Here is a 20998-nt window from a genome sequence, read left to right as displayed (position 1 = left end):
TGGCCTCGGGCGACCAATGCAGCCTTTCCAGATCCCTCTGCAGAGCCCTCCTACCCTCCAGCAGATCAAGACTGCCACCCAGCTTGGTCTGTGAACTGACTGAAGTTGCACTGGATCCCCTCATTCCCATCATTGGTAAAGATATTAGTTAGGACTGGCCCCAATATTGGAGCCCTGAGGAACACCACTGGTTATTGGCTGCCAACTGGATGTCACACCGTTCGCTACCAGTCTGGGCCTGGCCATCCCACCACGGTTTTATCCACCAGTCCAAGCCATGAGCAACCAGTTTCTCCGGGAGAATGCTGTAGGAAACAGTGTCAAAGGCTTTACAGAAGTCCAAATAGGCAACATCCACAGCATTTCCCTCATCCAACAAATGGGTGACCCTGTCATAGAAGGAGACCAGGTTAGATACATACTGTTTCATGGTAATTTTTATTTTCTGAGTTGACTGAGGTCTGGAATTACCCCTGCAAAAATGTATCCATGTCTATTTGCTCCCCCGGCCCTTCTCTGGTTGCTGGCACAGTGCAGTAAGTGCTCCTTGATACTGTCCCAGGTCCATGATGACAGTTGCTGGTGTAGCTCCATCATGTGTGCCCTGAACCATGGGGCATTTTGGTGGGGTGATCCCAACACAAGTGAAAAGCATCTCACTTTGCATATTTCTATATAAGTATATTGCATAGTTCAGGCACACTGAAAATATAAAGGTCATCCTTGTTTAGTTAAATGCATTTTATGTTTTGATTAGCTGACCAGATTGAAATTTCTGCTTGTTTTTTTTTTCTTTTGAGTCAGACTCACACTGACTTTAAAACATTTCCTTACTATTACCTTAGTTTTTCTTTTTACACCACTAGACTTGGCTTGACAATCTCTGCAACCTACATTTATGCTGCTTGCAAAAGATACTGCATATGAGTTGTGGAAGGTTTTTTTGTGAAGCTCTTTAATTATCATATTTGTCTTGAGCTCATTGGAGGCTTTCAACCCAATATTTACTTAACATTTTTAATGTTATTCTTTTATATACACTATACTATTCTTTTTTATCCTTTTGAGCACAGTCTGCTTTTATGTGTGTTGTAAAGGCAGCACTTTAAGGGGAAACAAATCAATTTTTTTTTTCCAAAATCAGGAAGTGAGTTTGATAATATTTTTCACAATTTCTTCTGAGTTGAATGTTTCTTTCCTCTTTAACAACAAATCTTTTTAATGACGCTCGCTTAATATATAATAGTAACAGTAACTTCTATATAGTAGATATTACCCAGTGAAAATAAAATTATCTGTCTGAACAGAAAAAACAACTGTTTTTCTATTAAAAAGCTCAAGAAAATGTAGACAAGTTTTTTGTATAGGCCACTGTTGTTTGTGCTGGAATAGCTCACATATTGGAAGTCCTGGCGTGTGAAAGATGAGAATCCCTGAGTCCCAGAGGTATGAAGTTATCTTTTGTACCTCAGGACTGCACTGAGTTTTCACCTTTAATTTTGTGTCTAGAAAAACATATTTTGATTCCTTGTTGAATTTTACCTAGCCAAAACACAGACACAAAATTTCTGAATAGCAATACTGAGGTGGAGAAAGGAGAATGAAACAATGGATCAGTGCCTTTAAAGATAGATTGAAAGATAAAAGTGGCAAGTGTTTAATTTTAGAAATAGCTTGCAGTTTACAAGCTTGGGTGAAATCTAGTGGGAGCAATAAACTCATTTAGCCCAGAGCTTCACACTAATCTATCCTGTTCTATCCTTTTCATACCGAGAACACCTTTGTCACTAAATGGCATTGCCATTGTTTCTGTATATGTCTGAGATTTAAGTGTATGTTGTAGTAGGTAATTGCCCATGGGTGGCCATTCATGAGTTAAAAAGCTCTGTCTCTTATGGAAGCCAGTGCAATGTTAATAACCTTCTCATGCTTCCAACAGACAATTCCTGTGTTAAAAACAAAGCAAAACAAAACAAAAAAGAAGTGAATATTTATCTTTTAAAATAAGAGAAATTGAAAGATTAAGAAATTATCAAAGGAAAAAGCCCAGCACTTCTAATGCAGACATGCAATTTTTCTGTGGGATTTTGTGAGTGTCCTAGTGCATCCAAATGTTTGTAAAGTGTTTCAGATTATCAGGACCAGGTTCTTCATTTCACGTCACAGTTACAGATGATTGAAGAAAGGAAGTTTTTTTCTGGATTTTATACAATTGAAACATAGAACAAGAGACATTCAGTACCTGTGTAGAATAGAATTATTTTCAAATAGAAAATGCGAAGGCAACATATTAAAACTGGAAATTAAAGAATTAAGACACTGTGTGAAGTGTATTAAAATGTACTTTTTCCCCAGTTCCTTTTGAAAGTAAAGTTAATATGCTTACTAATACATGGGCTTTTATAATTACCAAGGAAATGTGTGGAACCTGGCAAGAAAACAAGTCAGCAGGTGGCTGATTATTGGCATATGATTATTTTGCCCATACAGTATGATGAAAGAACATATGACTCTTGAAGGTGGATGTTCTGATGACTATCTTTTGTGCTGGTTTAATGATTAAGATGCATTGTAGTCTAATTACCTTAGACTGTCCTGAAACTGTGATGCTAAGACCCCAAAGGAACAACAGGAGAAGCAGTCCTGTGTAGCATCATCTCTTACCCTTGCAGCTCAGCCACCTTTGTATTTCAGAACACTTTTCCAGTGCACACTTCTCCCTTTTGAGGAGTTCAGAGTTCATGGCAGAACATGTGCTCCCCTGGAGCAGAACACTAATGACAACAGCTGTAGTTGCATGGGATTTGTGGAACACCCCTATCAGCTGGGAACCCCTGCTGCCTGGGGAAAGATTTAGCAAAGCCCTTTAATCCATGCCTGTTTACTTCATGAGCAGAATCACCGTGGCTCTGACTATCTGCAGGGGCTTTATCTTAAAATTTCTTTTTTCTTTGCTTTTGGAAATGTGCTGCACTTCACTGAGTTAATGGGGTTCCACTGGCAGTGGAACTCTAGTGCAAGCAGCATTAAAATGAAATACTTAGAGAAAGCCTCTCTGCAAATACTTGAGGAGTCCAGCTGTAAGCATTATGATAGTTATTAATTGCACAATCCCATCACAGCAGCCCTTGCAAACATGAAAAAATAATTAACAGAAACTATAAGGAGGCTCCTCAACACTGTCTGCTTCTGACCAAGAATTAAAGGAGCTACTTGGAACTTTCCATAATTTTTCATTCCATGTTACATGTACATATGGGTAGAAGTGCTGTTGCACAATAAATCAGGGTATACTTATAACAAGAATATTTAAAAATCCAATTCTGTAAAGCTAGGAATTGCTCGTGTTTCTTTTCACGTTAGGTTTTGCTCTGCATTTCTGTGTATTATTGCTTATTCAAGAAATAGCTGTACAATACAGAAGACCAAATTTCAAATGAGTCTGATGACACAATGCCAAATGGGCAGTTGGAGATGCAGGTCTTTGTAGACTGGTGTTTACCTAATTGTTCCTGGGGACAGCACAATGTCTCTTACCCTTCCTGTCGGACAACAGCAGCACTGGCATTTGAGATGACATTTTATACTTCTAATTCTTTGATAGAATGTCTTATTTGCTGCTGTAAAAATGATTGGATCAAGACAGCTGTTGATGCTGCAGATGATCTCTGTGACTTTGTAAATGGCACTTAATGTGCTTACGTTCCCACAGGGTGGTTGACAATTAACCCTGTAAATTAGCATCACCATCATCATAACATGGTAAGGTGTGAAAGAAACAGCAAATACAATCATAGCAGCTGAAATCAGCAACAGAGGCCTTACAAGTCTGTTCCTTCTTTGCTGGCGTTTACTAAGTTGTAGTAATGCTTTGAGAGTCAACATATAGCATGTAAAGATGACTATGGCTGGAATTAGAAATCTCAATACAATCTTGGAGAGTGTGAATGGCACTGCAAATTGTAAAGATCCTTCAGTGCCATCCAGGTAATTTATGATGTCGTGCTGTCTTCTAGCTGCAACTGTGTAGTAGATGTCAGGCATCGATGCTATCGCTACGAAGATCCATACCCCAATGGTACAAAACACAGCCTTTCCTTTGTCCCACCATGTTAATGAAGTGATAGGATGGACAGCACCTATGTATCTGTCAAAACTGATGAGTGTCAGAAAATAGACACTTCCATAAACATTAATACTAAAAAATAGTCTTATGATCTGATAAAATGCTTGACTGAAATAGACAGCTAACTCCTGGATATTATAATATACTGAAAAAGGTGCCATAAGAGTCCAAGTAAAGTCACACAGTGCCAAATTAAAGAGAAATATGGTATTGGTAGTCCATGTCTTCATGCAGTAAACATAATGTCGTAGCGCAAATATATTGCCTAAAAATCCTGTTAATAAAGTGGAAAGGCAAACCAGAACCAGCAAATAACAGTACCACTCCAACTTAGGATCTCTGTTGCAAATCAAAATAGTGCATGTACCATTCATCATCGGTCCATGGAGTATGCCTGAAGGGAAAAGAAAGACCAACAGCCTTTAAATAAAAATTGAGTTGGATGTACTGATTTTACAATTCAAAAATTTTAAGTTAAATTTGGTATGTTTGAACTGGCAAAAGTATTCAGAACTTAGTAGGATGTACAACCTCTCTTCTCTCTGAAAAAAATGTAAACTCTAAATAGGTAACACTTAAAGCTTACTCTACAACATCCACACAAGCAGGTCTTCATAAACTTTTTTGCAAAGCTTTCATATACTTTCCTCTCTGCTATTTACCGTAGTGTACAGTGGATGAGAAAGAAAAAGCATGCACTCTCAACTAAGAGCGGCCTTACTCTCAAGTAAGGCCAACCATTAAGCTGGCCTCTAACCTCTCTGTATCTGTCTTTGGAGAAAACAGAGGAGATGACAAGGACAATAACTGCCCATGCTCGTTCCATCATTGCTTTGATTGCCTTGAGTATCCATACTGGGCCTAGAGGCATGTTTTATGTGGGCAGTTGTGCAGTGGACTAGAACTGAAATGGACAAAATAGCATCAAAACAAATTGTGAAGAAACTCTGTTTGTGGTAAAGGCAATAGCAACCTTTCCATCTAAAACACTGGATGAAGTGCCTTTTTTCCCCCCCTTTTTTCTTTAATTTTCTTCTGTAAATAATTTTCCCATGCTGAAAACATTGTGTTTATGGTAGGGTTAGAGAGAATTAATTTTGTCTAACTCTTTATGGCCCACTTTGTATCAATTCATGTATGGAGTACGTGGAATATAGATCTGCAGTGGTTTTTATGCTTGTAAAGTCTTATGCTTAATTCCAGTGATTTCTTTACTCCTAACAAAACAAAGGCTGGACGAGCTGTCATCAGTTGCAGTTTGTTATGTTTCTAGAAACACTCCAAACAATGCAACAGGTGCCAAACTGTAACATCTGTCCAAGAAGAAACTTTGTATGAGGATCATCCAAATAGCCATTTATAGATCAGAGTTCACTACAGTGCTTGACAGGATGATGGGATAAAATTTTCCTCAGTACAGACCACACTTTGAAGGGAAGAAAGGACTTTTTTGGAATGTTATTGATTCCTTGAAAATTTCAAAACATCTTTAACTGTTAGTTTGGTAATGGTGTTTTTTTCTATTGAATGTTTTGCTGTCGTGTAAACATTGATACAGTAAGACTTTTCCAAAGGTATGTTCACAGACATGGGTCAAAATATAACAAACATGAGCTACAGTGAAAATCTTCTAAATGAAGACTATGTTATCGTGCTTTGCAAGTTTATAGTCAACTCAGTGACCTGACAAAAAGCTGTTTCAGACAGTTTTCAATGAAATTACGAAGGAAAGTAATTTCTCTAGAAGTTCAGCAACAAAGGCAGTAAAATGACTTTCAAGGAAATTAATATGGAGAGAAATCCATCTGTTCTACTCACAGTGTGTTTCACAGGTAGGGAGTGTTTGTCAAGTATTGAAGCACTGGACTTTAGCCTAGTGTAACTATACTTTCCCTTCTCCATAGCCTTTGTGAATATAAAAAATCACATAAACTTTGTAACTTCTTCCTTCAGCTGATTTTTGTAAGATATCCCTGTAAATTCCTTAAAATAGCCATCCTAATAGGTGAAACATAGTAAGTAATATTTTTCTATGATGCGTTCAATTAAAAGGGGTTTGAACATGTATAGGAAAGTGTTCTTTGAGAGAAATGATATTTTCTACCTCTCTGCCTTCCTTTTCAATACTTAAGAATGAAGGCACTAAGCACTTGATTCCAAGTTGTGTTGGTGGTATAAATAAGTCCTAAGCTGGATACAAACAGCATGGCCATAGCTGCATGAGGGAATTGTAGTGCCAGATTCCTGATCTTACCAAGTTCCTGGACAAAGACAGATCTACATCGAGGGAGGCAAACAGCTGTTCCACCTGCTCTGCTTTGCTGTAAGTTGGTTGCATAATACCTGGATGTGTAGCCTTATAACTGCATTAGGGCAGTCACATACCGGAACTAATAAATCCCCTATCCCCTTCATCACCTTCAGTTTACTGGGCTGCACTCAGCATTGAGCTGTATGAAGTTAATTATGTAGTTGGAGGGGATGGAGCTGCCCAGCTGTATAAGGTGCATTTGGAGCTCAGAGGGCCATTAGAAAGTATGTCCGTGTTTGTGTAGGCATTTCCCAGGCATCTACCTTGGGATTCTATATTTTCTAAAATACTTCTACTGTCTCCTAATAATTCTTTGTACTATAGTAGAGCTTAGAGAGCACAAACAAGACTTGAAACAGTGTGCTTTGCAATTGATGTGTCTTACAGGGTGGACACAGGGGAACAGGTGCAGAGATGAACCTTTCCTGAGGTAACTTAATAAGCAAGGGAAAAACACAAGGGATTAGACTCCTGGTTTGCTGCTGTAACAAGATCTAGTTTTCTGTCAGAAAAATTTGAACTTTTACACAACTGACGACACAGTTTGACTGCATCTGGGAAAACAGTCAGCATGCCCTGCTCTATCCTAAGGCCAGTGGAGCTACCCTGATGTCCAATAGATCTGCATATGTGCTGTAATGATTTTCAGAAGTGACATTTTTCTTCTATCAGACAATAGCAAGTTTTCTGTCTACTGTCTTAGCACTAACAGAATAACTCAAGCTACAGGATGTGACTAGATTGTCTTCACAGTTCAAATCCAAAAGTTTGCATCTGTAGATTAAGAAAACTTTCTTTTTCTGAACATTACGGTGTTCACTGCTAAGTCCATGCATTCTTAAACAGAACCACCCACACACATACACATGTCGTAGAGTGGCAGAATGAGTAAGAGCGCAATGGCATTATATTGTGCATATGTTGTTAGTGCTAAGAACAGACTTGACAAACTTTGATGGAAGTAGGAATTAGTTTTCAAGGTTAAAAAATACTTTCCATTTATTGAGATTAATTTTTCATCTGAATAATTTCAGCCATTGTTGGAGATGACCATGAACATTAAATGGACACAAAGAGCAATCATAATATGGGGCATCCAAAATTAGAGGAATACATCTAATGAAGAGCTTTATATATATGCCCAGGAAAGGGTTGAAATTTATGGTTTCCATCACTCATGATTAAGAGAAGAAAGCATGATAAATTCATGGGTAAGAATTTAATGTTTCTCTTGTTTCCACTTCTGCAGTCTAATGAATCCAACCATCCTATGGCCTGCGGATCTAAAGATGCTAGAAAAGCTTTCGTTTTTAAAAAGTGACCTGTTTGACTCAGTGTTTTGTATCTGCTTATTGAGTTATCTCTTCTCCTGGACTGGAAAGAAATAGGCTTAGATCTGTGATTCTCTGACAATATCTACAAGCTCTCTCTCATTGTCCCTGGCAGCATCTACATTCTGTTAGAGAAAGTCAAGCAGGTTTCAGCCGATGAGTTGATTTACTGCCTGGTTTCTTTCAGGACCCTAAACCTGAAATCTCTACTACCCTGTGATCCCCTTGTACCTGTGATGTGGAATAGATAGAAAACCTGTTTTCAGTAAAAAATTACATTTTGAGGAAACTTCTTGTGGAGCTAAGAAACATTCTGTCACTGCGAAGAATCTTGATTTTTGTATATAATTAATTGTAGTTCACAGTTCATCTCTGGTGGTCATTCATATGGCATTGAATTTTTATTTGGAAAGTTCCATTAGGCTTAAGACATTTATTTGGTTATTTTAAGTATATAGTTTGTATGTGCAAATATACCCTAGGAACCATGTTCTTCACTGTCATACCTGTTGGGGTATTTTTAACAAGGTCATAATAAGCTATTAATTGGTCCTGAAGTAATGAAACCCAAAAATACTAAGATAACACCTTATTTTGTGTATTATTATTCCTTATCCACTGTCTTTGTTCCCTGCTGCTTTTTGCTTGCTATTCTTTATAGTAAAAGCCCTAGTTTTGCTTGTACTGTTTTGTTTGTTGCATTTACACTAAGAATTTTGTTTGGCTGTTTGTATTTTAATCTAGTACAAATCTATTCTAGTTACTAGATAAGTTTTCAAAATTTTTGGCCATTCACACACCAAACATGTCTGTTATGTGTGCTTTGAAAGCATAACCTTTTAGCTCATTTTATCAAATTAATAAAGCATTATACAGAGAGTCCTAGGTTTTTTAATAAAAATAAATAGCTTTATGTGCAATTATTACTTTAACAATTTACTTGTTAGGTAATCATCTAATACACTCCATCTTAATTGCAACTGAGTTGATATGAAAGGATATATAATGCAATATGAGTATTAAGTGGAGAATTTAAAGTATTGTAGTTCAACTACATGTAGCACATTATACATACCAGTATGGTGAGAACAGTAAGTCACATCAGTAGTATTTGTATGCAGTTAGGTAAGAAGATTGTACTAATATCCAGTTGCTTGCTTCTTAATGAGTTGATCAGTATTGTGATTAAGGTACTATTTCTTTCATTAAAAAAATATATTCAACTTCCTTGAGAGTTAGTGAAGTCCTACATGGCAAACATAAGCTACAGTAGAAGGAAAGTTAAGATGTACGAATTTCGTACTGAAGACAGTATTTATGAAATAGTTCTTCTAAAAATATTAAATTTATGCATATGTTTATATATTAATCAGTGTGCAATAAATAAATAGGGAACAAATTACTGCTTTGCAGGGTACAGGTGAAATGAATATTTATTAAATCTTTCTCTTACCTGTTTTAGAAAGGATGGAATCGTTTGTTTTACAGAAGTCTAGATTCCACGCTGTGGTTTTTCTCTCCATTAATCTGGACCTCCTGAAATCACAACTGTATTTTCTGAGTCCTGTTTATAACCCAAGGCGTCAGTAATATTCCATATGCAATGGCAGCTGTTCAGAAAGCAGGTATCAAACTGCGAGGGAAATATCTTTTATCATTAAGCCCCTCCTCTCAGTAAGTCAGGATAATACGCTATTGCCATAGCAGCTTCTGCTTGATTTTTAGGAACAGACAGACTTATTATACATCTTCTGTCCAGGTAGGCCTCGGGCTGTCAGTGTTTTCAGCACTGAAAGAGAGGAAGAGTACAGAGGCTTGGGGCATTTATACATGTGTTTGCATTTTCCCTTTCTTCCCCTTTTTTCCCCCTTTCTTCATTGCCAGAATCCATGTTATTCTGGCCCTACTACTGGACTGGTCTGTGGACCAGTGTTGCTCTTGCGCCATCACAGAGCTTGATTCACCTCCTTGTACCCATCTATCACTTCTCCTGCCTCACGGTTCCCACATCATTCTGAATCTCACCCTTGTCAGAGAACTGCCATCCTTCAACTTCACTTACTACAGAGGAGTAAGTAGTACTACAGAGCTCAAATCCTACCTATCATTTCAGCCCATAAACCATGACCTGCTCCAGGTCCTCCAGTGTTCCTCCCCCAGACCTGTGTCTCCATTCTTCAGCAGCACATACCAGTCCTGGGGTTTTCCTGTCTGATTGCCTAAATGAACACTTCAAATTTTTTGACTAACTTCTCCCACTTTATAGCTTCCCCATGTGTCTACCCCTAATCAAAGCTGAGACTGGACTTGGCAGTTCATCAAACAGCTCACAGAAATTGCCTCCATCCCAGACCATTCCACATCTCAGTCTGCTATATCACTTCTCTTCATACCTCCTGTCCAGCTCCTCATCTTCCTTCTGTTCTCCCTATTTTGACATCTTCTAGCACCTGACAACACCATCTCTTCAACAGATGCTGTCCTTCACCTTATGCTTGAATTACAAGTTACCTTCCTTAACTGCTCTTGGCACTGTCAACCCTGCAAAAGCAAATTCCCATCTCTTGTGCTGATGAGGTTTTCAATACTCAAAACAATTGAAGAACACATTACCTGGTTTTAGAAAAGCAAAATTTCATCTGGGAAAAGGGTAGACCATCTGTGGTAATCCAGAATAAAACAATGATACTCTGTCAGTTATAGGAGCATGCAAATGTGAGAGGTATTGAACTATACAAACTATCTCCTAAAAGCAGTAGAGGCAAAAGGAGAACTGTTAGAGGACAGAGTTGTGAGCAAAAAAAGGAGGTCAGGATGTAAAGAAGAATGTGAGCAACTGAATTGACATGCATGACACTCACCCAGATGAGGAAGAACTAGTATGGGTATGATTCTGTGTATGTATGTATGGCTCGGCTTTGTGAATGAAGATTTGGGAAGGGCTTTCCCCACGTGGGTGTGTGCTTTGAGCCTGCACAGTGGATGTTTTAGGTGAGGCGCAGCGTGCATGGAACTGGCCCCACTCTTTAACTCCTGAGGTTCATCTGCCACGGCTGAGCGTGCTTGGACGGTGACAGTGAAGTCCTCAGGACTAGAATCTACAGCCCCTGGTATTCCCAGGAGGTCTCCCATCCAAGCACTGACCAGGGCTGACCCTACTTATCTTCCCAGATCTGACAGGATCGAGCGTCAGGGTGGTATTTAACTGCCTACTAGTATGGGTGGGCTTTTAGAAAGTGGTCCTTAGGAATTCTGGTTAGAGCAGCTCAAGTAGCTGTCCTAGATTTGTAGAGGTCCAGAAGTGAAAAAATCCAGATACCGAATAAACTGTGTACCTAAAGAGTTTAGAGAAGAAAGACAAAAGAGTCATAAGTTATTCTTGCAGAAGGAAGTAGAGAGGCTAAATTACAATGCTAAAACCCAGTAGATATGTTTGTTTTAGGAAAGGAGAGGTCTAGGGAAGATGGAGAGATTCAGAGGAGAAAAAGATAAAAAGAAGATCTGGAAAATGGATAGAATGAAATTTTATCGGCAGGTGTGAAGGGTAAAGGGCTACAGGAAACAGAGGTGTGAGACTCCTTAGTTTATGACAATGGAGAAGGGTGAAGAGGAAGAAGTAGGAGAAGACAGAGAAGGAAAGCTAGCCCAGGAAAAATATGTTCCTGGCAAAAACATCACAGAAGTTTCACCTATCACCATGAGTGAGAATAATCAGAGCTTCTTTTCAAGTTACAAGACATGCCATAATTCTTTGAAAAAATATTCTCTGCAGATTAAAGTAGAACACACCATATGATTAAAGTGATCAGGTCTAAGAAAAACACACATGATTCTACATATACTTGTAATTTGATTTCCACATAAAATTATGGAAACAAAAAAATGTACGTCAGATACTTCAGATACTTCACACGAGAAAAGCTATCTCAGGCATGAAAAGAAAAATCATGCATAAATCAGTAACCTTTTTTTAGCATTTGAAATGAATTGTAATGGCCTGCAGTCTTTTTTCTTTTTTTTTTTGTTTTCTTTTCCCTCTGGACTGCAAGTAATTTGTGTTTTTGTAGGAATGCTATCTGTTCATGCTGAACTACAGAAGAGTGGTTTGGCTGCATGATGCTAAATCTGCCCTTCCCCCACTCAGTGGAATAATTGGATATTGGAAGAAATACAGTTTAGTACTTTATTTAAGTGGTTTTTATCATGTAAGCATGTATTTACTGACTGACTAAATACACTTTCCTCATAATTTTTGTACCACAGGTCAGTTGCTCCGTCTGAAAATGTTTCGAGAGGACCATGGGTCTTGGATGACAATGTTCTTCAGTACCATCCTCTTCCTCTTCATTTTTTCTCACATTTATAATCTGTTCCTCATTATGGCAGGGAATATGAGGTAGGTTCCAGAGTTTATTTTTTTCTCTTTTGTTCTAGAATATATTCTACTGGAAACTTTTTTATTCCTCTACTCTCTGAATTTAGATAGAATAGTAATTTAATTGGTTAATTAGCCAAGGGTATGAAAGTATCAGTTACATAAAATGGGGTCCTAGACTAATGATAGCAACTATTACATCAGGGTAATAATGAATGCCTTTTTAAATTTAAAATTATAGCTAAACAAATTTGATTTGAAGGAAGGGCTGAGTAGTTTACAAGTATAAGCATTACTATTCTGCCTGAGCAGGAAGTTCAAAGAAATTGAAACATCTAAAACTGAGGAAGCTTGCACACATTAAATGGCTAGTGTGGTGCTATTTTGGTTATTCACAATAATATTTGCTGATCCAGTTTGTTTAGAATATTCTTAATTTTTTTTCCCATAAGGTGCTTGACAGAACAAAATTATGGATTGCTGAGGGATGAACAGCTTATTTTAAATTGAGCTTTCTATATTAATTTTCTGTCTTAAGACATGCTCTCATGTTGTCTCAAAATGAACCACTTTCATGTGTTGATTTTCCTGCAAAAACTTACATTATTGGTCATCTAATAGACAGAAAATTATTTCATTGGACAAAAAATACACAGTAATGTTGTTTATGAAAGGCAAGATAGCATCTGAAGACTTTCTAGCAAGGAGTAAGAAACTCAAAGTATGTATGAGCTGAAGAACAATGAAAATAATTACATTGAATGTTCTTAGCAGAATATCAGAGCCATACTAACAGTGTGATGGTGAGTTATTTAATGGACCCTGATGTGTTACGTTACAGATCTTAAGCACGTCAACAAAAATGTGCAGTGTATAAAGTCATATAAACAATGTGACATAAAGCAAAAGGAGGCAAACTGAGTGTCGCTGAATGAACATAAGTGTAGACCAGCTGGGATAATCATGAGATTGTGATATGGAGACTAAATGTATTGATTTGAGCAAGGCAGGTAAAGCAGCAGACTCATTGACTGTGTCATGAAATGATTACGGTAATGACATGGTAAATATGAATAGTTGCCCAGTAACAGGTGGGATAATTATCCCTGAGATGAGGATGGTGGGAGCATTGCAGGTTTCTGGCTTCCTTATTTACAGTCATACTATTATTGGTATTATGCTAAGGTTTGTATTTGCTATTTCTAATGCTCCATAAACTGTAACCAGCTGTTAGAAAAAGCATTAGCGATTCTGAAAGCTTGACTCATGTCTGGAAATCACATTTCATTTGTTCTTGTCAACATTCCTGCTCCCTGTATCTGTTAGAAGTTTCCATTAGCTGCACAGAAGAGATTGCATGGCCAGCAGCATCCACATCTGTGGAAATAGGCCCAACCTAGTACTAAAACAGCTGGTGTCAGTCAATGTGTCCTCTTGCTTTCTGCAGCCTGAAACCTCTCCTTTCCTGGAGCTTAGGCCCCAGCTCTAGATGTGTTGTGATTGCTTTGGGAAGCTGACCATGCTGTGCTTAAGGAATTGCACAACTTCTTTTGAAGTGAATTGAGGGCTTGTGAGAGATAAATTGACTGTCCATTCAAGCAAAAAAAGATATGGAAAACAGTTTCAATCTCAAACAGAAGAACTTAAATCATCAGTCAAACAGAGCCCTTGCATCAGTCCTCTCAAAGCTGGGGTAGAACAATGTGTAGGACTTTGGAAAAGAGGATTTCTACAACAAAAACCTCATCAAAGGCAACTGCTTCATGTTGCCATAATAAAGTGTTTCAAGGAGATTATTTTTGCCTGAGTAAATTTAATCCTTATGAAAGATATTTTCTTCATGGTTTGTACTTCTGTGCAAAAACCCACCTCTGTCTACACCTTTTGCCACAGTGTCTTACTGAAATGACTGATACCAGAGAGACTGGTTTCCTGGATGAAGGTCAGAGTCTACCTGCACGAAGGTTACAGCCTTTGTAGATAGAAACTGACCTTTATGCCTATGGACTCCTATGAAACACAAGCATCCAGATGACATATCGTTCCAATACAAGGACTGCAAAAGCCTTACTATCTACAAGACTTAAGTGGAAAAAAAATTTTTTTTTCCCCACGTGTGTTTGGTCCTTGCTCCATCTCTGATTCACCTTTCCCTGGGTGCTGGCAGGAGAGGGATTCTGACAAGTTTCTTCATGTCAGATGTTTGGTCTCATCAATGAAATCCCTGGCTGGCATACAAGTAGGAAAGTCATACATCTTGCCTCATGCCAGCATGGATGATCACAGCAGAAGCAATATCCTTTTGAAGGCTTGAGAAATCTGATTTAAAGCTCTGTCACATATCAATATCTAAAAATGGTATATTTTACAGTTGCCAAGATTTGGGTTTTTTTAAAAAGTGTTTTTAAAGACACTTCACATGTGTTTTTGTGCAGCAAACCTAAAAGGTGTGAATATATCCCTTAAAAAATGGTAGCAGTAGTTTTCAGGGAAGAGCAAATGCTGAATATTGTGTTCAGTTTTGGGTCCCTTACTAAAAGATACTGAGGTGTCGGAGCATGTCCAGAGAAAGGCAAGGAAGCTGATGAAGTTCTGGAGAGTAAGTCATAGAAGGAGCAGCTGAGTGAGCCAGATTTATTTAGTGTGGAGAAAAGGAGGCTTGGGAGGGAGGGACCTTATCAATCTCTACAACTAAACTACCTGAGAGATGGGGTTTAGTCTCTTCTCCCAGGTAAGAAGTGACAGGATGAGAGGAACTGGCCTCAGATTTCACCAGGGGTGGTTTATTTTGGATATTAGGAAAAAGTGCTTCACAGAAAGGGTTGTTGAGCATTGGAACAGGCTGCCCAGGAAAGTGGTGGAACCATCATCTCTGGAAGTGTTCAAAAGGCATGTGGCTCTTGGGAATATGGTATAGTGTGAACATGCTGGATCTAAGTTAGCAGTTGGACTTGATGATCTTGGAGGTCTTTCCCAACCTTAATGATTCTATGATTCTATGAGAAAGTTGCTAGTATTTGAATATTAATTAGACAGCTGTTTGCTGAGTGAAGGTGTGACTGAAATAAAAATTTTGTGAGATTGGGCTGTATCTTTTTAAATTTTAAGTCCTATTCTTTTTTTTTAGTGATGTTTCTTAAGATACTTCACAGTTTATGGCACTGACTCACACAATGTACATGAGGTCACTGCTCTTGCAGTCAGAGTTGAACATCTGGAGACTATGTCTGTTATCAAAGTAACATCGAATACTTTAAAATGTGAGGGACTTGTGTTCTTAATTGTTACCTTAGGTAATCTCGATTCTTAAACTTAAACAGTGATTTTGAGCTGTCTAACACCTAACAGATAAGCAACATGACTTGCTTATGTACATAAGGCTGTATTTGAAACGTCAATGAAAGTAGGAAACTTATTTTTCTAAATCAAGAAGTGTCTTGAGGCAATGCCACGAGGTGGCAGCAAAGGGCAGAGTTTGACAAGCTAAAGCCCGAGGAAGTGTACGGGGATCCTTGCTATCAAACTTTTTGTCTGGAATTTTCTGAGCCACAAGCAAATTCGGAGCCTTTAATTTATTGTCTCTTTCTTTAAAGTAATTCTAGGTCTTGAACTGTGCGGGGACTGTCTTTTGTCATTTGTATATGAAAAATGTATTGCCTAAAGGAAATTAATTCTCTACTTTGGGAGCATGTGTCAGTAAATAATGCTTAGATATTTAAATTTATAATACAGTGATCTATTTTTCATATGACATCCAAAAATCGTAGTTGTGACTGCTTGTCTCACAAATGTCAGCTGTCTTGTCATAGATTAAGAGATTTTCAGTTGACCAAACAGGTACATCATTATTCAACACTGTAAAGTGTCATTGAAATAATAGATGCAAAACTATTTTCTCTTTCACTGTTAATTGTCAGATTAGTGTAGCAATAATACAAGTTATCGAGATAGTCTGCTTTGAATGCTGAATGTGTCAGGACAGGGTTCAACTTGAATTCTGTCAAAATTCTTATTAAGCGCTAAGGGAAAGTCTTCTCTTATTGCTCATTTCTTTCACAGAAAAAGTGTGAAATTACAATACAGTTTACATTACTGGCAGAAATTCCTTAGGAAAAAAAATTACTCTATTTTTAGCTAAGGTTCAAGTGATTTAATGAATTGGGACACAGTTACACTTTGCAGTTGACAAATGCATAAGAAGAGGGTTTACACTTCATTTATCAAGATGAAACAAGTAAACACACACACACACACACACACACACACAAATAAATAAATATTTATTTATTTATTTATTTATATAAGCACTACAATAATAGCTTTCTATTTATCCAAATTACTTACTGCTCCTTTTCCTTTTCCCCTAAGACACAGATTATTTTATCCCTGGATATGTTTATTTACTGAAGGCTTTATACCATATCTTATTCAGGATTCTGTGATTTAGTTTGTTTTCTTGCTCATTAGAGTCAAGGATTAGTCATCATTAGCATAATTTTTAGAGCAAGACTTAGGGACAAACAAGACTGTGTTTTTTCAAACCACAGTTACTGTTCTACAGAACTGCAAGGCCTGCAGTGGGTTTGTATTAGCCTGCCAGGCTACCTTTGTAGCTGTGTCTATGTAGCCATATGTTTCATGACCTTTATGTTGATGTATTGTTTGTATATATTTGTTTTAGTCATGTACTTATACCGTAGTCATGCTTAATATTTGACAAAGTTAATAATGTTATACTGTGAACTTCAGAAAGTTCAGGCTTTTGTAAACTGCTGGAAGGAAAGGTTCCAAATCCATAAGCCCTCTGCCATTATCAGAGACTAATCCTTTGAGGCCATCATGAGTCTTTCTCAAGCAGTCTATTTGTCAAACAGTATATGGACTCTCTTAGAATACTTGTAGGTTCTAAACAGTACAGGCTGTGACAGGCTTACACTATGTAAATGTATATAGAAGCAGAAAGTTTAATATGGTTATACAAATGATGGATATAAAATACTGCTCTAAGAATGCAGAAGGCTACAGTCTGTAAGTTCGGCTTTTTATTGCAGGTTGTCCCCCCAGCTGGGGTCCTAAAGCACAGGTGTCTAAAGAGATCATATCAGTAGAAGAAACCATATTTTCCAAGTCACTGTGATTGAAAGGTGTCTTGAACCAGGATTAGTACTTGAAAATTAAAGTAACTGAAAATTCCAAGCTAGTTCCAGGTGTTTCAACTTTTATAGCTGAACTTACTCCCAGTCATATCACCTGGTCAAAAAGTACCTCTTGGTTCCATGTGCTAATTTTGCCATATTTCTTCTGTCTTCTGTGAAGTAGACTTCATTAAGCTTTTCCTTCTCCAAAGACAGGAAATGGCAAAGAACAGAAAATGCTTAGTTTGGATGCAATTACAAGGTGATGATGCTGAAATATAAAGCCTTTTAAAGACTAAGAAACTCATTCCCTAAACCACACTCTTTGTGCAGAGAGAGGACAAAGGAGATCTTGGACATCACAAAACAACTGGAATAGAATTCTTATAGATCCCAGGGAGGATGGATGTAGACAGGATACCAAAGAGCTCCCTTATCCATAGAAACATCCCAGGAGTATACCTTGTGGTCATAAGGATCAAAGGCTGCCAAAAAAATCCTGTGGCACAGCTGGCACTTTGTTATAATGAAGTATCCGTAACACAGGTTGATAAGATTGAAAGCAATGTGAAGCACTTGGACAGAAAGACTGAAATTAATAGGAGTTTGTGGAGAAAACCAAACAGTGAGAAAAAAAATTACCAAAGCCAAATTATTTTCCTGTAAACTCTTTTAGGTAGCTTAGGAGCAAAGGCCAAACTACAGAGGTTCAAGTGACACACACCAGTTCTGAAAGGAGTTCTTTGTGAAGACATAAGCAGAAGGCCCAGATCGGGAGTTAGGTACTTCTTATGTGGGCTGCCTGCATTAGTCTCAGGGACTTGTAAGTGCTTATGTGCAAATTATAGTTGTAGCACTCTTGTAGAACGACATTTCTCTAAGAGCATTTTTCCTATTGCCAAAATCAATGACTCTGGTTTTAAGAAGGTTGTCACTGATAATAGATGCCAGAGGGAAGAACTGTAAGTGCTGAGCACAGCCAAACCTGTTAGCTAGGAACAGCAAGTACAAAGGGTTCTGGACACCGTGATGAGAGAAACACAAGAGAGGAAAAGGCATGTCCAGCAGCAAAGGGGTCTTGCTCAAGCCCAGGACAGAGGGCCAAATAGCCCTGTGGCTGTGTCATAGCTGTCTTGTGGTGTTGCCGTGGTGAGACTGATGTGACTGTGGGAACCTTTCCTCCTGTCAAATAAATACCCCTTCTAGTGCTAGGGATAACTGACAAGGTAAATTGATCACAGCACAATGTAGTTAAGCCTTATGCAAAAATTAATTGATGGCGCTGTTACATATTTTGTATTTGCTTTTTATTCTTAAAAAAATTGCTTATTTAAAGTGAGAAAAATTCCACAATTTAAAATATTCAAAAGTTTAATTAATGCTTGTATTAATATGAAACTGTAAATGTAAGTGTTAATGAAGAAACTTGTTCATTTTCTGATGATGTGGTAAAGTTGGCCATTTTTGAAGTGTTTCTGTTCACATCAGACATAGAATAACAAGGCAGATTTCCTCTGCCTGTTGTTTGGGCACTCACTGACATATTTTATTCTTTGTTTGAAGACACAGATAATGGCTACAACAGTGCTTTTCTTATTTCATACCACTCTGGATTGAATCAATATGTAGACACTGAGACTGTTGTCCCTTAGTCACACTGTGCCAATGTTGCTGTGTCGTTGTTCCATAGGATTGGGTGAAAATGCTCTGCTCTGTCAGGCCTCTTACCAGCTCAGGAAATATAGCATTGCTGCTGCTTATGTGTCTGGTTTTCTTTGGCCATAACACACACTAGTAGAGTCTCCTGAAGACTGAAAAATATTTTTCCCTCACCTAGGTGAGGCCATGTGTCTATAGGTAATATGTCTGTGTAGGAGGCTGTAAGTCCAAAGATAGCTCATGAGGCCTGTTAGGATATAGGCCGTTCAGAATGGTCTGAGTAAGGGCATAGTGTCTTGTATAGGAAATCAGGTCCTCAGGCCATCTCTTTTCACCGTGAACTAGGAAATCTGTAAAACTGTAATCTGTACTGCTAAAAGGTTATTTCTTTTCCAGGGAAAACTAGAATCGGGCTTTATCTTCAGAGAGGAACTACTGTCAGTTTCTATTAGCTGAAGAGCTGGTCCATTACTATCTTCATTTCTTGAGTTGGCTTTTAGCTTATGGGAGAATACTGAGATAAATACTGTTAAAAAAATTTGAAATTTAATAAAAAGCGCTTCCATAAAAAGCAGTTTTTTAAAAAAAGAAAAGGCTTCCTAACACTCATCATCCTTCTTCATTTTGGCTGAAAACCCTGAAGATATCAAGTACCTGGAATGGAAAAATAAGTAGCCCAGCTGCCACCCTAGTGAGACATTTGCTTGCTCTATGTACTGCTGTTGGGTTCTCTTTTTTTATCATCCTAACAGAAGTGGGGAGAAGAGAGCCCACCTGTCCCTCGCATCCCTGCCAGCAGCAAGGTACGTGGTACCAGCAGATGGGTAGGCAGTCTGTTTCCTGGCCCTGTTAGGCTGCTAGAGGGGATGGTGCAGTTGTGTTGGAGGCTGCTGAACATGAAAGCTATGTCAGGGAAAAGAGAGATTTGGAAAGTGCAGGAAGAAATTTTGCAGGCATTCACTTTCCCCTGGCAGCAGCAGTAGCAGCAGCTGATGTGATTCAGAGAAATTTGGCCCACATTGTGCTTTCAGCTCCCACAGGGTAACACAGGATAATGTCTCTTGTAGTGCCCTTCTGAGGCCCTGGGGGCATCAAATCCCTTGTGTTTGAATGTGACTGCTTGTGTGAATTGAGCACTTGAGATAATTCTTGCCAAGATTATGGCCCTAATGCTGGTTTTTAACCTACTCTTGCTAGAGAGGGCAATCTAAAGTATCTGTTTTCATCATATAGTATTACAAGAGAAAATGGAAGAAAATGGAAAACCAGGTTTTACTTTCCAAGAAAATAGGACTTGAGTTTATTTAAGCATTTATGATTGCAATCCCTCCCAGAAGTACATGCATTTGTATGACACATTTTGGTGTCATCTTGAAAAATCACTGCACAGATATTTTTATAGAAACATCTGAGTTTAGCAAGTGATAATGCTTGTCCCCCATTGCTTTATCCAGTGGTATAACTATTAATGATCCTAAAACTACAGTTGTAACAAAAATAACTTGTCAATTTAAAGAATATTTACCTGCCTTTTTCAGCAATTGCATGTTTTCTGGGTTGGCTTAAAGAGAATCTCTAAGTGTGCTGTAAATAAAACTGCATTAGTGATTAACCTGCAGGGTTAATGCAGGTTTTTTTTCTAAAACAGGGTATCACTTGTAGGTAACACCTCTTCATTAACACGTTCATACCTTTACAAATCAGCAGACTAAAAGATATGCTTGTACATCTGAAGTTTTAAATGTTTGATTCAATTTAAAAATTGACTACCTTTATCCAATCTAGAAATTGTATATTTTTTAATCTTTGCTTTGTTTGTTTGTTTGTTTGTTTTAACCCAGTCTAGAAAGTTCTAACATTTTGACTATGAAATGGAAGCTGTAAACCGTTTCTGAGTTTTTAGAAAAAAAACACAGGTATATTCTAGTAAAAGAAAAATGTTTGAAAATGCACTTGTTTGATACACATTTTAACCTCCATGGAAGTAATGGAGAGATTGGAAATATTCACCAGATAGTAAAGAGCACAAATTAAGATGGTAAAGCGATCCTGCTTCTCATT

At 38.0% G+C, this 20998-nt stretch overlaps 2 protein-coding genes across 2 annotated transcripts in view; one reads left to right on the top strand and one right to left on the bottom strand.

The window, feature by feature from the left end:
* TMEM117 (transmembrane protein 117) overlaps positions 1-20998 on the top strand; it is a 213999-nt gene that overhangs the window by 17852 nt on the left and 175149 nt on the right. The window contains exon 3 of the mRNA XM_071549985.1: positions 12032-12164. Within this exon, the coding sequence (XP_071406086.1) occupies positions 12032-12164 (133 nt within the window). The remainder of the gene's footprint in view (positions 1-12031; positions 12165-20998) is intronic.
* Positions 149-9291, bottom strand: LOC139669189 (P2Y purinoceptor 1-like). The gene is made up of 3 exons (XM_071549636.1): positions 9222-9291; positions 3503-4520; positions 149-389 (listed from the first exon to the last, which is right to left on the bottom strand). The coding sequence occupies exons 1-3, from the start codon at positions 9289-9291 to the stop codon at positions 149-151; spliced, it is 1329 nt and encodes a 442-aa protein (XP_071405737.1).

The sequence above is a fragment of the Pithys albifrons genome, chromosome 3, assembly GCF_047495875.1.
Source record: "Pithys albifrons albifrons isolate INPA30051 chromosome 3, PitAlb_v1, whole genome shotgun sequence".
Taxonomy (NCBI): Eukaryota; Metazoa; Chordata; class Aves; order Passeriformes; family Thamnophilidae; genus Pithys; species Pithys albifrons.
Note: the sequence above shows the minus strand (reverse complement) of the source record. Positions and strands in the feature narration are given on the sequence as shown.